Source organism: Misgurnus anguillicaudatus, chromosome 17 (assembly GCF_027580225.2).
Source record: "Misgurnus anguillicaudatus chromosome 17, ASM2758022v2, whole genome shotgun sequence".
NCBI classification, from domain to species: domain Eukaryota; kingdom Metazoa; phylum Chordata; class Actinopteri; order Cypriniformes; family Cobitidae; genus Misgurnus; species Misgurnus anguillicaudatus.
Genome location: NC_073353.2, coordinates 7,362,082 through 7,378,853, shown reverse-complemented (window position 1 = coordinate 7,378,853; position 16,772 = coordinate 7,362,082). Strand labels below are relative to the sequence as shown.

The 16,772-nt window shown below is 36.9% G+C and overlaps 2 protein-coding genes across 2 annotated transcripts in view; one reads left to right on the top strand and one right to left on the bottom strand.

The window, feature by feature from the left end:
• The window catches only part of aaas (achalasia, adrenocortical insufficiency, alacrimia), a 32,951-nt gene extending 25,360 nt beyond the window's left edge, over positions 1-7,591 (bottom strand). Inside the window, exons 1-7 of the mRNA XM_055215706.2 lie at positions 7,440-7,591; positions 7,239-7,338; positions 7,020-7,147; positions 2,536-2,591; positions 2,345-2,436; positions 2,032-2,078; positions 1,831-1,929 (exon numbers count right to left, since the gene is read on the bottom strand). Coding sequence (XP_055071681.2) covers positions 1,831-1,929; positions 2,032-2,078; positions 2,345-2,436; positions 2,536-2,591; positions 7,020-7,147; positions 7,239-7,331 — 515 coding nt within the window. The 5' untranslated portion in view covers positions 7,332-7,338; positions 7,440-7,591. The remainder of the gene's footprint in view (positions 1-1,830; positions 1,930-2,031; positions 2,079-2,344; positions 2,437-2,535; positions 2,592-7,019; positions 7,148-7,238; positions 7,339-7,439) is intronic.
• Positions 7,592-11,947: 4,356 nt separating this feature from the next.
• map3k12 (mitogen-activated protein kinase kinase kinase 12) overlaps positions 11,948-16,772 on the top strand; it is a 44,509-nt gene continuing 39,684 nt past the window's right edge. Inside the window, exons 1-3 of the mRNA XM_055215696.2 lie at positions 11,948-12,205; positions 13,865-14,355; positions 14,435-14,618. Coding sequence (XP_055071671.2) covers positions 13,938-14,355; positions 14,435-14,618 — 602 coding nt within the window. The 5' untranslated portion in view covers positions 11,948-12,205; positions 13,865-13,937. The remainder of the gene's footprint in view (positions 12,206-13,864; positions 14,356-14,434; positions 14,619-16,772) is intronic.

Here is a 16,772-nt window from a genome sequence, read left to right as displayed (position 1 = left end):
GCAAGATTACATCGTGTTACCTTTTAAGATACATTGTTACAGTTCCCTTTCGAGGGAATTCGCACTGCGTCACTGCAGTGACACTTTGGGGACGCATCCAGGGGTAAGTGCGTCTGAATGTGTATATCAAATTCAACCAATGGTGAGGCTTAATGACAAAGACAGGGTGACGCGGGAGCCAGGAAGTGTATCACTATCTGAAATATTGCCAAAGATGGCGTTACAGGGACGCAGGAAGTATAGTAAGGGAGATGCCGTGTCTCTTTCCCTTCTCAGGGAACAACAAAACAAATATGCAAAAAAAGCATTTTAGTATGAATCAACATTCGCATACAGAAGCATTTAAAGCAAACAGTTTAGCACGTGTGCTCAAAAGGCTAGAAATTTTATGATATTATCCTACACTACACAGGGAATAATATGGATTTTTCCAGAAAACTTCTTGCATAAAATAGATTCAAGCACTTTCAATGACCTGTATCTATGTATGTATATTTTCAAATATCCAGGGCCTTGAATATTTTTCCCAGATTCACAAACTTTCAAGGATTTCAAGGACCCGTGGGAACCCTGTAACATGTACAAAGTTTCAAAGGACCATATCAATTTATGACAGAGTATTTCTGTGCCGAATGCACTCCGTCAGGGTCACACAAGTTTGTGTGAACATTTTTATTTTCTTAATTTAAAAAGTTTTTTTCTTAATTTAAAAAAACCTGCACTGACATTTTTTTAATTATATATCAGTGCCATTGTTTTGTCCCAATATGCACACCAGTATTGTTTATTTGTAAGGTTTGTAAAAACTACTTAATATAGTAATAATATAACTAAAGCCTAGTCATGGATCTAAACCCTGTCCGGGAAACTGACCCGTACTGAATCATAAGTTGTCCAGAGATAGTGGGATAATGTTTTGTGTGCGTGTTGCCTGCTTGGGACTCGCTCTGCCCGAGGTACACCTCAAGGGGCTCAGCGTATTTTTGGAAAGTATCGGTACAGCTGATCTGTCTTTAATAAATCTGATAAAATTGAAGACTCTTTGGAGATATAAAGGATGTAATACTACTCTATAAGTACTCAAGATTAACATGAGATGAGCAGAAACAGCGTGTGTTATGTGGCGTTTAAAGGTGCTCTAAGCGAATCTGTGTGACGTTACTTTTTGTTGATGTTTGAACTGTTTTCAAACAAACGGAGCATAGCTAACTCCTCCCCCTCCCCTCCGTGCTTTCATGAACGCGGCCAACCCCTACACCCAAATCCTTCTTGTCGTGTATTGGCTGGAACACTTTGTTATCGTTTCTGATACTTTGTTTTTATTGCAGTTTGTGGAGCCTAGGCTGTCTACAGAGACAGCATTTTTTTACAGTGTGATCAGCGGACAGGCAGCAAGCAGATAGTGAGGAGATGTTTGCTGTATGTAACAATAAATGTTTTATGGTCTAAAACGCATGAATTCGCTTAGAGCACCTTTAATGAGGACTGATCTAATGGTTTCAATTCACAATCTTACCACTAGATGCCACTAAAATCTACACACAGCATCTTTAAACTTTTATAAAAATTGTATAGCTTGTAAGGCACTTTAAGTGGCTTGGATAAAAGTGTCTGTCAAATGCGTAAATGTAAATGTTTATCTGAGAGAGTTTCTAAAGACATCAAAGGATGTAACATATGTTGAAATGAACACTAATGTTGGACAATGATGCAAAACAGACTGAACTGGACTAATGAGTTTGTGAGCTAAAGCAGTAATCTAGATAATGTGTCCACAACTAACACATTACAGACATCACATATAAGATATAAAACTTAAGGTTAGGATACCTGTGAGATTTGTAGATTTTGATGGAGTCATCCTGTAGAGCCACAGCAAACTTGTCTGTGTGAGGATGCCAAGCGAAGCTTCTTACAGCGCTGTCAGACCTAAAAATGAATACCATAGACTTTGATTGTTTTATATTAATATGATAATAATAATTATTACATATCATTATGTAAAAACTCAAGGCAGATTAAATTGCATACCAATCCAACATTTGAGAAAACTCGGCCACCATCTCATCCCCACTCAGCTAAGAAACAAAAACAAACTTTTATGCAGACATATACAGTCAGTCACATATACTGATGGTACAGACCCGGGACAGCAGTTCTGTGCACTAACTGTACGGACCCACAAGAGCAATCACACATGCTGGTGGTACAAAGTAAATCAACGAGACCGGCCGGTCACATACGCTGATGGTACAGACCGGCGAGAGCACTCAGATAAGTTGTCTGTACGGTACACACCTGTGAGAACAGAGAAAGTGTGGGATGTAGAAGTGTTGATACTCAGAGTCAGATGTGGAAAGAGTGAGCCGTGAAATGAAGACGCCCATCGCAGCAGAGCCAGCAGGCAGCCTGAGCTCACAGCTAACCACCTGGGCACTAAAAAAAACAATGAAACAACAACATCATGTCTCCTGCACACACACACAGACCGTATTTAACAACACTGCATGATCCTAGTATGTGATCACATCATACCTTCCTCAGCGCTGTTAGTGATTTCATCCAAAAGTCCATGAAGTCCAGCATCACGCCTAAACAACATAAATTAAACATGAGGTTTAATACTACTAGCAGATTTAGTTTGAGCTTTCACTCCATTAACAACAGATGATTCTCCAGATTGACAATTGACATTTCCCATATGATGGTCGATTAAAACTTTACAGATTAAAAGCCGCCATCTAGATAACAAATTTAAATTCTTAACAACAAATACTCTGAACACACTACAAATCCTTTGGGCCCTATATTAAACCTTTCCTTTTTTAAGTTGCCAGCCAGCAGCAGCATTTTTTATGATTTTCACAAAAGTATAATGCCTTCCTGAAAATGTTCTTATTTAAATTTATAAACAATATATACATATGTGTGTGTGATGTAAACCAAATACATCAAATGAAAGAACAGACTTTGCTTTCAAAGAACAACACCACCTCTCAAATATGGGTAGATTTCTTCAAAAATACAAATTTTGAAAAAAAAAAAAGCTGAGATAAATACATTTTTGTGAAGGACTTTTGATAGAGATCAGATTCAGTGTGATCCTCAATACATACACTAAGTTTGAACTGTTGGTTCTAAGGGAATACTTCCGGGTTTTATAAGTTGGGTAAGAGCGCCACCTGGTAGATAATAGCGGAAATACTGATTGTCAGAAAACTCGTCATTGGGAGGTAAGAGTTTTCTCTTAATTGACAAGTTAACTCATCAATGGCGGCAGGGTTTCCACCAGAAAATTTATTAGTTAAGGTGGGCGGGTCCGGGAGCGTGCAATCAAAGGGGCGGGGCGTACACGTCATGATGACAATTAAAATATTTTTATTTAAAACAATCAAATAAAACTTAATTTTGAAGAAACTATTACAGAAAATGAACACATACTAGATTATTAATGAATTAAATGTTTTTAACAGATACCTCTAATGGGAATAGCTGCGTGATGAAGTGAAACTAAAGGGTTAATAAACACAAACTAAAGCAGATGTTGTAGAACATCAGACGAACGATGATAGATGGCGTGAAGATTGTGAAAACTGATTATTTCCCACTATTATTTACATTATCTTAAAGGAGTGTAACTACTGTAGCATGTAAATAATGCACATAAATAAAGTGAGCAGAAGCGCTCAACAATTATATCGAATCAACAGGCACGTGAAACCTAGCTAGCAGGTTGCTCAAACAACAAAATCACCAGCTAACTTACTTTTAAATTTGCAAGAACTATAGACTAATACAATAACAGGCTTAAATAACCCAAACATAAGTCCATTTACAGTTCTCACGGAGACGTGTTTTATCAACTGGCTATCCTCCAGACAGTCAATGTGACGGACCATTTCGGCCGTGTGTTGCGCGCTATTCTCCGAAATGCACTTGACGGCCTTCTGTGCAGTGTTTTTTGTTTTTTCTTTTTGGACGACCTAGTTAAGGCGGAAGGGTTTCCCAGCTTAGGCGGGCCACCCGAACTTAAAAGTGCTGCGGGAAACCCTGGGCTGGGAAAGAGTTAACGAATACACTTTTGCTAATTTAATGACAGGAAAAATGGTCTATGCACCTGGCGCACAGTCTAAAAGGGTTGTTTCTATTCTTGTGATGAGTAATGTGTGTGTTTTGTGCGTAATGTAAAATAAACCAATTAGAGTCTCATCACTCATCCCCTTTTAAAGCCAGTTGTGCCATGCCGATGTTTGTAAACGGAAAAAAAGCAGAGAAAGAAGACCACAATTTAAGATTGCTGTAAAAAAAATTGCGTTGTGTTTTATTTATTGAAATGGTTATTTTGTAATTAAAGCTTTTTTTAAGGGGACATTCCATGAAAATCAGACTTTTTCCATGTTTAAGTGCTATAATCGGGTCCCCAGTGCTTCTACCAACCCAGAAAACATGAAAAATAGCAACCCTGTAACTTTGTTTTGGTAAGGCTCTCTCTTGCAAGCATGTGAATAAATGGGTCATTCGAATTTCGCTCCCCCTATGACGTATTAAGGGGCTCTTATTATAATGATACCGCCCCTTCAACTGCGCTATCCAACCATGACGCGGCTTCACGAGCGCGATAGACAGAGAGAAAGAATGACTGACAGCACGACACGTTTGTATTCCATCAAACACAAACAGGAGCCTACAATCTTATAACTTGTAGTTTAAATAATCTTTCTAAAGATTGAATTAACGTTCTAAAGGATTAACCTTACCTTAGTGCAACAGAGAGAGAGAGAGAGAGTGAGAGAGAGAGAGTGAGAGAGAGCGAGTGAGCGAACGAACGAACGAGAGAGAGAGAGAGCAACGCGACGGTTCGCTTTCAAGTATGTTGTTTAATATGTTTCTCTGAAGTTTATATGAATGAACACGAGGATTAATGCACTGCACGAGACAAAGTGAGAGAACAACGCGTATTCACTATCATACACAATAAGCATAAATATGTTGTTTAACGTTTCTCTAAAGTTTCAAATGAATACGAGGAGTTACAAGACAGAGAGTGAGAGACTGACAGAAACGTGAATGTGTTCAATATGGGTACACAATAAACTTAAACATGTCATTTGATCTGTTTCTCTAAAGTTTAAGCATTAAACGTGTTGTTTTATTACAGATCTGCTGATAAACATGTATTTAGTATGCATAAAACAGAAGATCTTCCTCGATGCTCTGTCTTCTCTACAGCGCGAGCGCTTGAGGCTCCGCCCACCTGAGCAGCTCATTTGGATTTAAAGGGATACACACAAAAACGGTGCATTTTTGCTCAGACCCATAAAGTGCCCATTTTAAAATGCCACAATAAATTACGTATATGGTATTTTGAGCTGAAACTTCACATATGTACTCTGGGGACATCAAAGATTTATTTAATATCTTAAAAACGTCTTGTGGAATGTCCCCTTTAAGTCATTATTTCAGTAAGAGAGTAATAAGCAAAATAATAAGCAGTGTTTTAATTGCTGATAAAGTATGATGCATGATCACTGTAATCTCAAAAAAGTTTCATAAGACTTTAGACCAGGTATTAGTTAGTCAACTAGTTGCCTCAATATAGCAACACGCCAACAATGCACCTGAACACACCTCGTTTTCAAGCCAGCACGCCCATGGGCACACAAATGGGCACAAATGCATTTGCTATATAAACAATGTGACGATGGAAACTAGCAAAAACACTTGCGTCACACATTGTGCCGAATGTATGATAGGGCCCTTCAGCATCTACTGCAGCAGTAGTCAAGTCCTCTTCTTTTTGTTTACACACGTAACGTAATCACAAAATAAGTTCAAAAGAGTTACATTTATATTACCCTTGAAATCTGACCTGACGGTTTAAGTTATAAATCATTAATTGAAGCTTTATTTTTTGTTTATTTTTAACTGAAGTAATTATGGATTGCAGCTTTAATGATGTTAACAAATGTATTGATATCCCCGCAGTTGTGGTCTTGACCATTGGACAGCACTTGTGTCCAGCATTAGTGTGTTTGTGAAACATCTAATCAGTAGGGATGGCTCCCGCGAAACTGACGTTTTGACACTGTGTCGAGATCCCGAAGCGTAACTGTTTCGAAACACTGCTCCGAAATGTGATTCGAAACACCCATGTCACGTGATGAAGTGATTCGAAACACCAAGCGGTGCATTTCACAAGTATTTCGAAAGGTGGCGTACCTGTCGAATCTGTGTCGAATCTTAAACTGACAGGGTAGGAAACAAATCTGACAATACCACATAGATGCGTTTTTGGCAAGATCAAATACTATAAATTACTGAAAAGAAGTAATTTTTCCTCATAGGTATGTAACACTTAGGCTACTTACAAAAAATGCATGCCATCCCTTGTTTGAGAATGTTTTCGAAGGCTGGAGAAATTATATGTAAAAAAGAAGCTGGTTGAGTGTATCAACACAGAACAATTTATATATTTGAATAAAGATCTTTATATGTAAACAATGTGGCATATTATGGCTTGATATATTTTATGAATCTCTTATTATTTATTTGGTATATCTCTATTCCATTTTTTTATTATTAAATAGACCCGAATAGCCTATAGTTATCGACAATTGTGAGCCTAAAAGCTCATGTAGTTGTCAAACAGATGTTAAAACAACAACTAAAAACATTTTATTATGATGATGTAGCGCATGCATTTCCCGGGTTCGATCCTAGGATCTATGCATGAGAGACGAGAGCACTATCCACTCTCCAATTATATCACTTGTGTGTCAATCAAACAACATGTGTGATACAATGTGTCAGCGCTCGTCTAAAATCTTGTCAGGGCTGCTTTATGTAAAGACATGCAAACGACCACTAGGTGTCACTGTGGAGGCGGTTTCGGATTGATGTTTCGAAGCCTCGAAACATACGGCACAATTGATTCAACTGTTTCAGTGTTTCACGAAGCCTCGCTCTGCCCACCACTACTAATCAGGTATTGTTAGTAAACAAGAAGTGAATGTTCACACCAGGCTCCAGCGCTCCGCATCCACAGTGTGTCTCTCTGGTCCAGGAAAGCTGATTTACTGCTGTTCTCCGGACGGCTGTGACCCTTCAAAACATCTCTGCTGAACTGAGGACTGGGCAGATCAAACTCCTAAACAAACACAGCATACATACAGTCTTCATATGGAGAAATATAAGCACGTTTGTTTGTATGTGTTTATGTTTGTTTAAAGAATCTGAACCTGTTTATTGTGTCCCTGCAGCAGCTCGTTGTTGTGCTCGTACAGAGTGACACCAGAAGCGGACGGTGATGGGAACAGACTCAGAGAACACATGATCCGTCTACACGTTATAAACATTCACACTTAAAAAAGTTATTTATGCAGTATTGAACAGATCGTGTCGTGTTATCTTATGTTTTTACTGCATGACAGTTCACTCACCCTCTGATGACATGAACGCAGAATAAACGCTGCAGTTAAAAATCACACAACTGTTCGCGCGCCTTCAGTTCTTACACACAGCAGGAAATGACAGGAAGAAATGCGACCTTTCATAATAAAAGTCCCACAGTGACGCTTTCTGTGAAAAAATCGCACGAATGTAAACCATTTAAACCTTTACACCTTAAAACATGTACAGTTCGTCTTTTTTGTTCTTATTTATATTTTTCTTTTCATTTAATTAGAAAATTATAGATTTGTACCAGTGTGGGAATTTAAATATCTTTTTTAGCATAAATAAATGTACGTAGTTACATTTACAGCTCAACACAAAATGTAAAAGCAATATTAAATAAACAATATACAAAGAACAATAAAAGAGCCAGGGATAATTTAGAATTGAAAATAAATTAAATTTAAGAGAACGGGGGAAAATACCGTTGTAGGCAAATACAAAAAAAAAATCCAAATAACATTATCCAAATCACATGGGCACAGAAATAGTATTCAAACAACATTTATGTCTTTGCAGAAAATAATAAATAGTTTATTTTACATTTTAGTACTAAATAAATAGTAAATATTTAGCTAGGAAAACGGATACATTTATTAGTCTTTTATTTTTTTTTTTTTTGTTAAAATTATTGAAACAAAAAAAGACATCCTTAAACATCAAAGAGAAAATATCTAACTCTTTCCTCGCCAGCGTTTTTTTTTAAAGTTGCCTGCCATTGGCAGCATTTTTGATGATTTTCACAAAAGTTTAATGCCTTCCAGAAAATGTTTTTTATATCAAATGAAAGAACAGACAACAAGCAAAACGGAAAAAACTTTCATCCTACCTTCATTTTTTCTCTTTTTATCACCTCTCAAATATGGGTTTATTCAAAAATACAAAATTTTGAGCAGAAAGCTGAGATAATTGCATTTTTATAAAGAACTTTTGTTAGAGATCAGATTCAGAACGATGATCAAAACATACACAGAGTTTTTACTGTTTTTGGAGCAGTGGATGCTTCAATGTTTTATAAGTTGTGTAAGAGCCCCACCTAGTGGATAATAGCGGAAATATGGATGAGTAAAAACTTGGCAATGGCAAGGAAGTGTTAAACGATGAGACAGAAAAGGAGCAGAGGGGGTTCGTTTCAGGAAACATTTTTTTTTTAAATATATAGATTGACAGGGTAAATTCAATGTAACAACTTATTTTTAAGATATTTTTCCACCTTATTAGTGATTAAATAGTTGTTGGGTAAAGATCACATGTTTTTTCAAGAGATATCTTTAAAAGAGTTACGAGTAACTCCAATAACATTTTTACAGAGGGGACAGTAATTATATTTTTTCTGAAAGAGTTCCTAATTTTTCTATTCCTGAGAGAGGGACTGGACAAAAACAAATCTTTCCTATTGCCGTTTTACAGTGTCCAAGAGAGAGAAGAGGGTAAATAATCAGATATTTCTTGCCGAAAATAACAATCGCTTTGATAAGACCCTTATGCCTCGTTTGGGATCGTTTAGAGCCCTTTGAAGCTGCGTTTAAACTGTAAACTGCTGGGGTTTAATAAAGTCTATTGAGAGAAATAAAAAAACATAAGTTCTTCTCGACTGAACAAAGGAAGACATCAACATTTTGAATGACATGGGGGTGAGTAAATTATCTAGATTTTTCTTTTTAATAAAGTGGAGTAATCCTTTCTTAAGTAATAACTTTCTTCTATATGTTATATCATTACTCCACTCGCTACGGTTTAATCTCTGTACTCTGTTACTTTTGTTGTCCTCTGATTTTTCTGTTTCTCTTGTTTTTATTAATGTAAAGTTGCTTTGGAACAATTTAACAATCATTGGCAGTGTGAATAAACCAAAAATCCAACGATCTCGGACAAATCCCATATGCATTTCCTGTGTATTTTCCGTGTGTCATATTTGTAGTCGAAATGTAACATACATTTAGAATAGGCTTTATGCCCAGGTGCACTACTTCCTGATCTTCAGCCAGCTCCTTGTTTCCTGTCTGCCATTATTAGACAAACTGATTAATCCAGGTGTGCTTGACCTCAGTAGTCACAAACAAACTGATTAATCCAGGTGTGCCTGACCTCAATAGTCACAACAACAACCTGGATTAATCAGTTTGTCCAATAATGGCAGACAGGAAACAAGGAGCTGGCTGAAGTTCAGGAAGTAGTGCAGCTAGGCATAAAGCCTATTTGGTGCCTATTTGACAAGGAAAAGGGGTGTTTGTAGTCTCACACCCACAACAAAGATATTGGGCTTCCTTCTTTCAATGATGCAAAATGATGATTTTTACATCATTGATAGAAGGAAGTGCAACACTGAAATCTGTATTTCTCCTATCTCAGCGGCAACTGAGGAAATGATGCACGACCATTCAAAAACATGACTGGGGTTCTAATCTTAATGCAAATGGGTGAAGTGTCCCTTTAAGCAATCAGATATCTTTCAAGATCAAATAAACAATTCCTCTTTTACATGTTCATTTCACATCACTTTTTGCGAACAGCCCACGTCACGTGTAGTCATGCAAAGTCATGTAGTGTGATTAATAAATTGTTTTCAATGATGAACCATAATGACCATCTCCTTTATAAAACAGTTCAAGCTCTTATGAGTAGGCTACAGCATAAGGTTAATGTTGTATTAAAGAGAGATTTGCTGTTTTTTAACAACTTCTATTAGAATGTATAACCAGCGTTATACAAGATGATGGATTATATGGAATCATGTGGATGTTTTAAATTATAATGCTTTGCAATTAATACGGGACGAAGAATTAATAATAATAATGATAATAATAATAATAATAATAATAATATGTTTAATTTATAGCGTCTTTTCCATGCTCAAGGATGCTTTATAATGCATTATTTATGTTTTATTTATTATTACTTTTTATACTATTTGGTGAAACTTGCTGCTGTGACTCGTTTATTTCCCACTGGGATTAATAAAGTTAATCAAACTTGGCATTACAGATGCCACATCCAAACCCACCATGTTTATAAACACCACATGTTGGGTAAATATTACTCTCAACTGTTTTTGTATGTATTTGTTCTAGTTTAGTTACAAGATGTGTTTGCTTGTATTTCATGCAGCTGCCAGTCATATATTTAAACAGAGACTGAAAACTGAAAACTTTGGAAAATTTGGTCCTATTAAGCAAGGGTAACAATGTCTGATAAATTGATACAACTGGCTGCATGAGTTTATATAATGACAAACTAAAGGCTACAGACCCTTACACAAAGTAACCATGGTTTTAGTTAAAAACTGTGTTTACTATATTTTAACCAAGGTTACTGGAGCATTTTAATTAGCATTAATTTGTGTATACTGTGTAGACAAATGAACACCGTCCCAAAAACGTACAGAAGTACACTCTGAAAGGCATATCATGAAATCTGAATTTTTTCATGTTTAAGTGCCATAATTGGATCCCCAATGCTTCTTTAAACCTAGAAAACGTAAAAAAGATCAACCCACTAACTTAGTTTTGGTAAACCATTCTCTGCAAGCATGTGAAAAACTAGGTCATTGAAATTTGCCTCCCCTTGTGATGTCAGAAAGGGATAATACTGCCCCTTAATCAAACCACAGCACTACCATTATAGTGCAGATATCAACTCATTTGCATTTTAAAGGACACACCCCAAAAACAGCACATTTTTGCTCACACATACAAAGTGGCAATTTTAACGTGCTATAATAAATTATTTAGGAGGTTATATGGTATTTTGAGTATGCTACTATTTGAAAAAGTTACTAAGTAGGCTATATGATATTTTGGGGACACCAAAGTTTTATTTGACATCGTAAAAAATCTTGTGAAATGTCCCCTTTAAAACGGTTGTGTTAAAACAACACTTTTTGTGTCTAGTTACCACATTTAATGTGTTGTCCTTAACTAGGACACATTTTGTGTTGTTTTATGGCATCTTGTCCCTTTTATTTATTTGAACACAAAATCAACACATAATGTGTTAAAATAACACATCATTTGTTAAAACACAAAACAATGTGTAATAAAAAATAATCACATCTTTCTTAGTGTAAATGTAAATGTTCTTAGAGTGTAAATGTAAAGCATGGTGTTGGTGGTTTTATATCAGAGATCTTCCAAACCGAAGTAAATCAATTCCGCAAGTTGCAGAAGGTTACCTGAAAATGACAGTCAGTGTTAGAGCAGGGTTAAAACCAAGATATGTAGACAGAAATATCTCCTCTAGAACAGCTTTGAAGATCTCTGTTTTATATTTTGTTATTCCATTAAATATTAAATTAAGCTTCTCGCGCTGAGATTATATCATGACATTCTGACTAAAATAAAACACGAATAAAAGTGGAGAAAATTAAAATTTAATTACGTTTTTCAGAATAAGTGGAAGGCATAACAAGATAAAAGTAAATAAACATGCGTTTTCTTTAAGAGGCTTTGACATCATGTTTTGGTGCACGGACGCGCGCGCGCCCCCTGTCGGGCGTCATGCCGCCCTCTGACGTCACTTCAGCACCGTAGAGGAGAAACAGCTCCTTCCGCTGGAGCGATGGAGCCGAACCTGTGATCATCCGATGGGACTCAATCGCAATCAGATCAAATCAGACCAACGAAGAGAGAGAGAAATAGAGGAGAACGCGCGGGGAATATTGAGTCTAACGTGAGAGGAGCCGAGAGGAAAACATCACCGCACATCCCGCATCCCGTCACCTGACAACGCGACAACAGCAACGCGCGGAGATTCGGTACCGTTCATCCTCAACCCACACACAACACAACACGAGCGGCGCATCGATCGCGCGATTAAAATTGCTCAATAAAAATGATCGTGGAAAAAAATCAGTGTGTAGCTGTGCAGTATGTGCGCGCGCGCGTGTGTTTGCGTGTGTTAGTGTCTGTGTATGTTGTGTGTGTGTGTGTGTGTGTGTGTGTGTGTGTGTGTGTGTGTGAGCGCATCCTCTCTTCAGTCATTGCGGTACTTCACTGCTGGACGCGTTCATACGCGCCATTGATGCCAATGACGTCACATTTAAAGCGTGCATTAGTGCGCGTGTCAGATTTTGGTGTTTTTGAACTAACACGCGTCAATAATGGTGTCATTGAGAGACGCACGCCACGAGAACGCATGCACTAGTTATGCAATTTTGTCGTATTGTCTTGTGATGGGACTGACGCGAGCGCGGGCGATGCGTGCGTCGGTTCGCGTGGAAGTGTTTTGTAAAACACCGACACATTGTGTTGAGAATGTAGCGTATTTAATGCAAGAAATAGATAAAAACATATTGCTCACTACTCTCATTAGGTTAACTGCGTTCAGTATGCCTGTGTTTTGAGCATTCTCATACACACACATATAGGCTATATATATATACTGCGTATAATTTATAATCTTATATGTATAATTGTATTAAGGATGATTAATTTATGTTTGATGTTGATGTCAGTGAGTGTTGTTTTATGTTTTTCATTAATAGAGTTATATGAGATTATTAGTTATAGCTATTTAATCTGCTGACATCCTTGACAGTAAAATAAAAAGCAATACTATAAGACTTGCTATTAATAATGTGTATATATATATATATATATATATATATATATATATATATATATATATATATATATATATATATATATATATATATATATATATATATATATAAACACAATATTACATAATATAATTAATATTATATAAAATATAATATATCAAATAATTATAGATTTAATATATTTATATAATAAATAAATATGTATAATGCTGTATAACAAACAATTCAGACTCGATCACGCTACACTTTTCGTTCTATTGCAGCTTAAAAGGTCATGGGTTTGAACCCAGGGAATACACATTGGTAAAAAATTATATACCTTGTAATGCACTGTAAGTCGCTTTGGATAAAAGTGTCTGCCAAATGCGTAAAAGTAAAAAACATGTTCACCTGCATATGCATGAGACTGAAAACACACGCATGTATGAATATATTTTGCTGAGTATCGAAGTTCAAGTCTGGTGAACTCTGGCCGCATCTGACCTGTGAGTTTGTATCACACGAAGACCAGTAGAACATCGGTACGCCACGGCGTGAACTTTCTCTACTGAAATGCAAGAATTGACGAAGCGCTCCTCACCTACATATTCATAGCAAAAATTCTAAAATATTCTCATGCTCAAAGTCTAGTGTGACCACTCCATTACAGTACATGTCACCCTGCTCTGTAGATATCAGCATCAGTATTCAGCATGTGGAGGTTTAAATACTACTACAAACTATAAATAATACAAATATGAGTTCACCATTTTCACAAACTTTTAATATCTTCTATTAATGAACTGACTGAGCAAATGCCATTGTAACAACATTAAAGAAAATCCCAATTTGCTTTGTTATTCCTCTTTTCAGCTGGGTTGAAGTGACTGTTGGGACTCTTCCTAAGTAAAGTAAATAAGTGGGCCAGCCCACACCTTCTGCCGCCATGGCTTGCATCCATGAGCAACATGCCCCGTCCCCCTCCCTCTCAGGGTTCAGCACCCCTGTGTCTGAACACCCTTTCTGTCGGCCGGATTCTGAGGCGCACGGGAGCACTCCGGACACCGAACTCACACCGACCCAGTGCGTTCTGCGTAACGTGCTCTCCATCGATCCTGTCGGGGGTGGGAGTGGCACCCACAGCAACAGCCCCACCCTGAGCGACGAGCCTACCAACTTCTCTAATAGCGTGCTAAAACTGCAGGAGGGCGGAGCTGAAGGCGGAGCGGTGCGCAACCAGGCAGACAGCTTTCGACTCCAGGCGGGTGGTGGAGGCTTTCTGGAGGGTTTGTTTGGATGTTTAAAGCCGGTGTGGACAATGATTGGGAAAGCCTATTCTACAGAGCACAAACAGAGCTATGAAGGTGAGTAAACATTGTTTTTTAAAACTAAACTAACATTTTGGGGAATTTGATTGGCTAAACGGAAATGTGTCTCGCGCAGAATCGTGGGAGGTGCCGTTTGAGGAGATCTCTGAGCTGCAGTGGGTGGGCAGTGGGGCACAAGGAGCCGTTTTTCTCGGCAAATACCACGGCGAGGAGGTGGCTGTGAAAAAAGTAAGAGATATCAAAGAGACTGAGATCAAGCATCTACGAAAACTCAAGCATCCCAACATCATCACCTTCAAGTAAGTGAAGCAAAAAAGTGATTACAAACTCAGACCCTCACATAATAATAATAACAATAATAATAATAATAATAATAATAATAATGAATTTTATTTAAGGTGCATTTCAAACCACTCAAGGTAACGGTACAACAAGAAGCAACGGTAACAATAATAACAGAAATAATAATAAACAAAAGTGTCAATTAAAAAAATACAAATTAAAGCTACTAGACTTGAGTGCACAGAATAATCAAGGAAGATAAGCGGTTCTAAATAAATGAGTTTTAAGTTTGACTTTAAATTGATTTAATGAATCTGAATTACGGATGTTAGCTGGGAGAGAATTCCAAAGACAAGGAGAAACACGGCTAAAGGCCCAATGGCCCATGGTGGTTAGGCGAGCAGAAGGTGTATGAAGGAGACCAAATGAGGAGGAACGGAGAGTTCGAGAGGGGGTGTGGGACTGTAAGAGGTCGAAAAGGTCAGGTGGAGCGAGGCTATGAACAGATTTGTATTTGAGGGCAGTTGGTAAGACAGGGAGGGGGAACAATGGAGTCAGGATAAGTAGATATATAAAGCTGCGTTTCATCAGCGTAACAGTGAAATTTAATACCAAATTTTGACGAAATATTGCAGGGTGGAAGAAGGTAAATTAGGAACAATAGGGGTCCTAAAACAGAGCCTTGGGGAACACCACAGCTAAAAGGAGTAGGTTGGGAATTAAATATTTTCAGTTGTACGAACTGTGTAATAAAAATCACGTATAAGGAACACCATTGATACCAATGTCGGATAAATGGTTTAAAAGAATACTATGTGAAATTGTGTTGAAAGCTGCACTCAAGTTGAGTAAAACAAGAATAGATAAGAGTCTGCAACCAGCAGCCATTAACAGATAATTTGTTACACTTACTAGTTCATAGTAAGATATGCTAAGAAAAGAACACTGACTGGAAACACTCATACAGGTTGTTTTTACTAAGTGCATGGATCTGTGCTGCCGCTGCTTTTTCAATAATTTTTGAAATAAATAGAAGACTTGAGATAGGACGGAATACAGGTCAGTATTTAAAAGTAAATTCTTAATTTTATGCAAAATCCAATATCCGCCGTATTATTCTGTCATATTTTCTCCCTTTTTTCTCAAAACGCAATAAACGCCACTCTTCCTTTTCTACAGAATGCAATAAATCTTCTCCACAAATCACAGCACACCATTCCACGCATTGTAAACAAACAATGGCGGCGCGCTGAGTGAATCTCATTAGTTTTCCTCATTTACTTTGTACTTCGTGATCAACAAACAAACAAAAACTAAATAATACTTTAAGGGCATTGATAAACCTGTGGTGGTTTTCTGTGATGGGAAAGAAACGTAAGCCATCAACATCTAATAATGTATGCGAGAGGGCGTTGGGAGCCGGTTGCTTGTTCTCTCGACAGCATCAAGTTACTCTCATGCTAACACATTGACCCCAGTGAATCTTATGAAAAACTTGACTTTATTTTACTCAAAGTCAACGAATATCGAGCAGGACCAAAACATTTTACAGCTGATCGCTGTCAAAAATGTTAAGCGATAACGTCAAAAGTATAACGGCAGCAATGACAGTGTTCTTAATATAGTAAGTGTTTTGATTAATCCAATTAATGTTTATTTTTTTAATCAGTGTATACCACTGTTCAAGTAAATGAATATAAAATGGCAAAGATGAATACACATTTATATATTGATTCAATAGATTTATAGCATTTTGAAAAAAAAACTTTATTAGTTTTTATAATAAATCTTTGAAAATCAGGTTATGGATGTTAATTTTTTATGTTTTTATAACCTTAAGATGCTATGTGAAAGTTTGTAACAGAAAAAATTGGTTTTCATCTTGTCACTTTCTTGGTATAGAAAACATGTTTTTAACGAAATTTGTCAAAATGGATTTATTGCGTTTTGTTACCAAACTCTTCATATGATATATTTAAAGAAACATACCAACATTCATCATTGATCAAAGCTTTGTAAAACGCACACCGAATTAGTGTAATATTAAACTGTTTTAGAACTAGTTAAACTTTTTATTTTGTCACAATATCACAGAAGGCTTTTAATTAGGCTTATATTCTAAATACATATATTTATTTTTAAATGTAAAAATCCTTTGTGTTTCAAGTCGG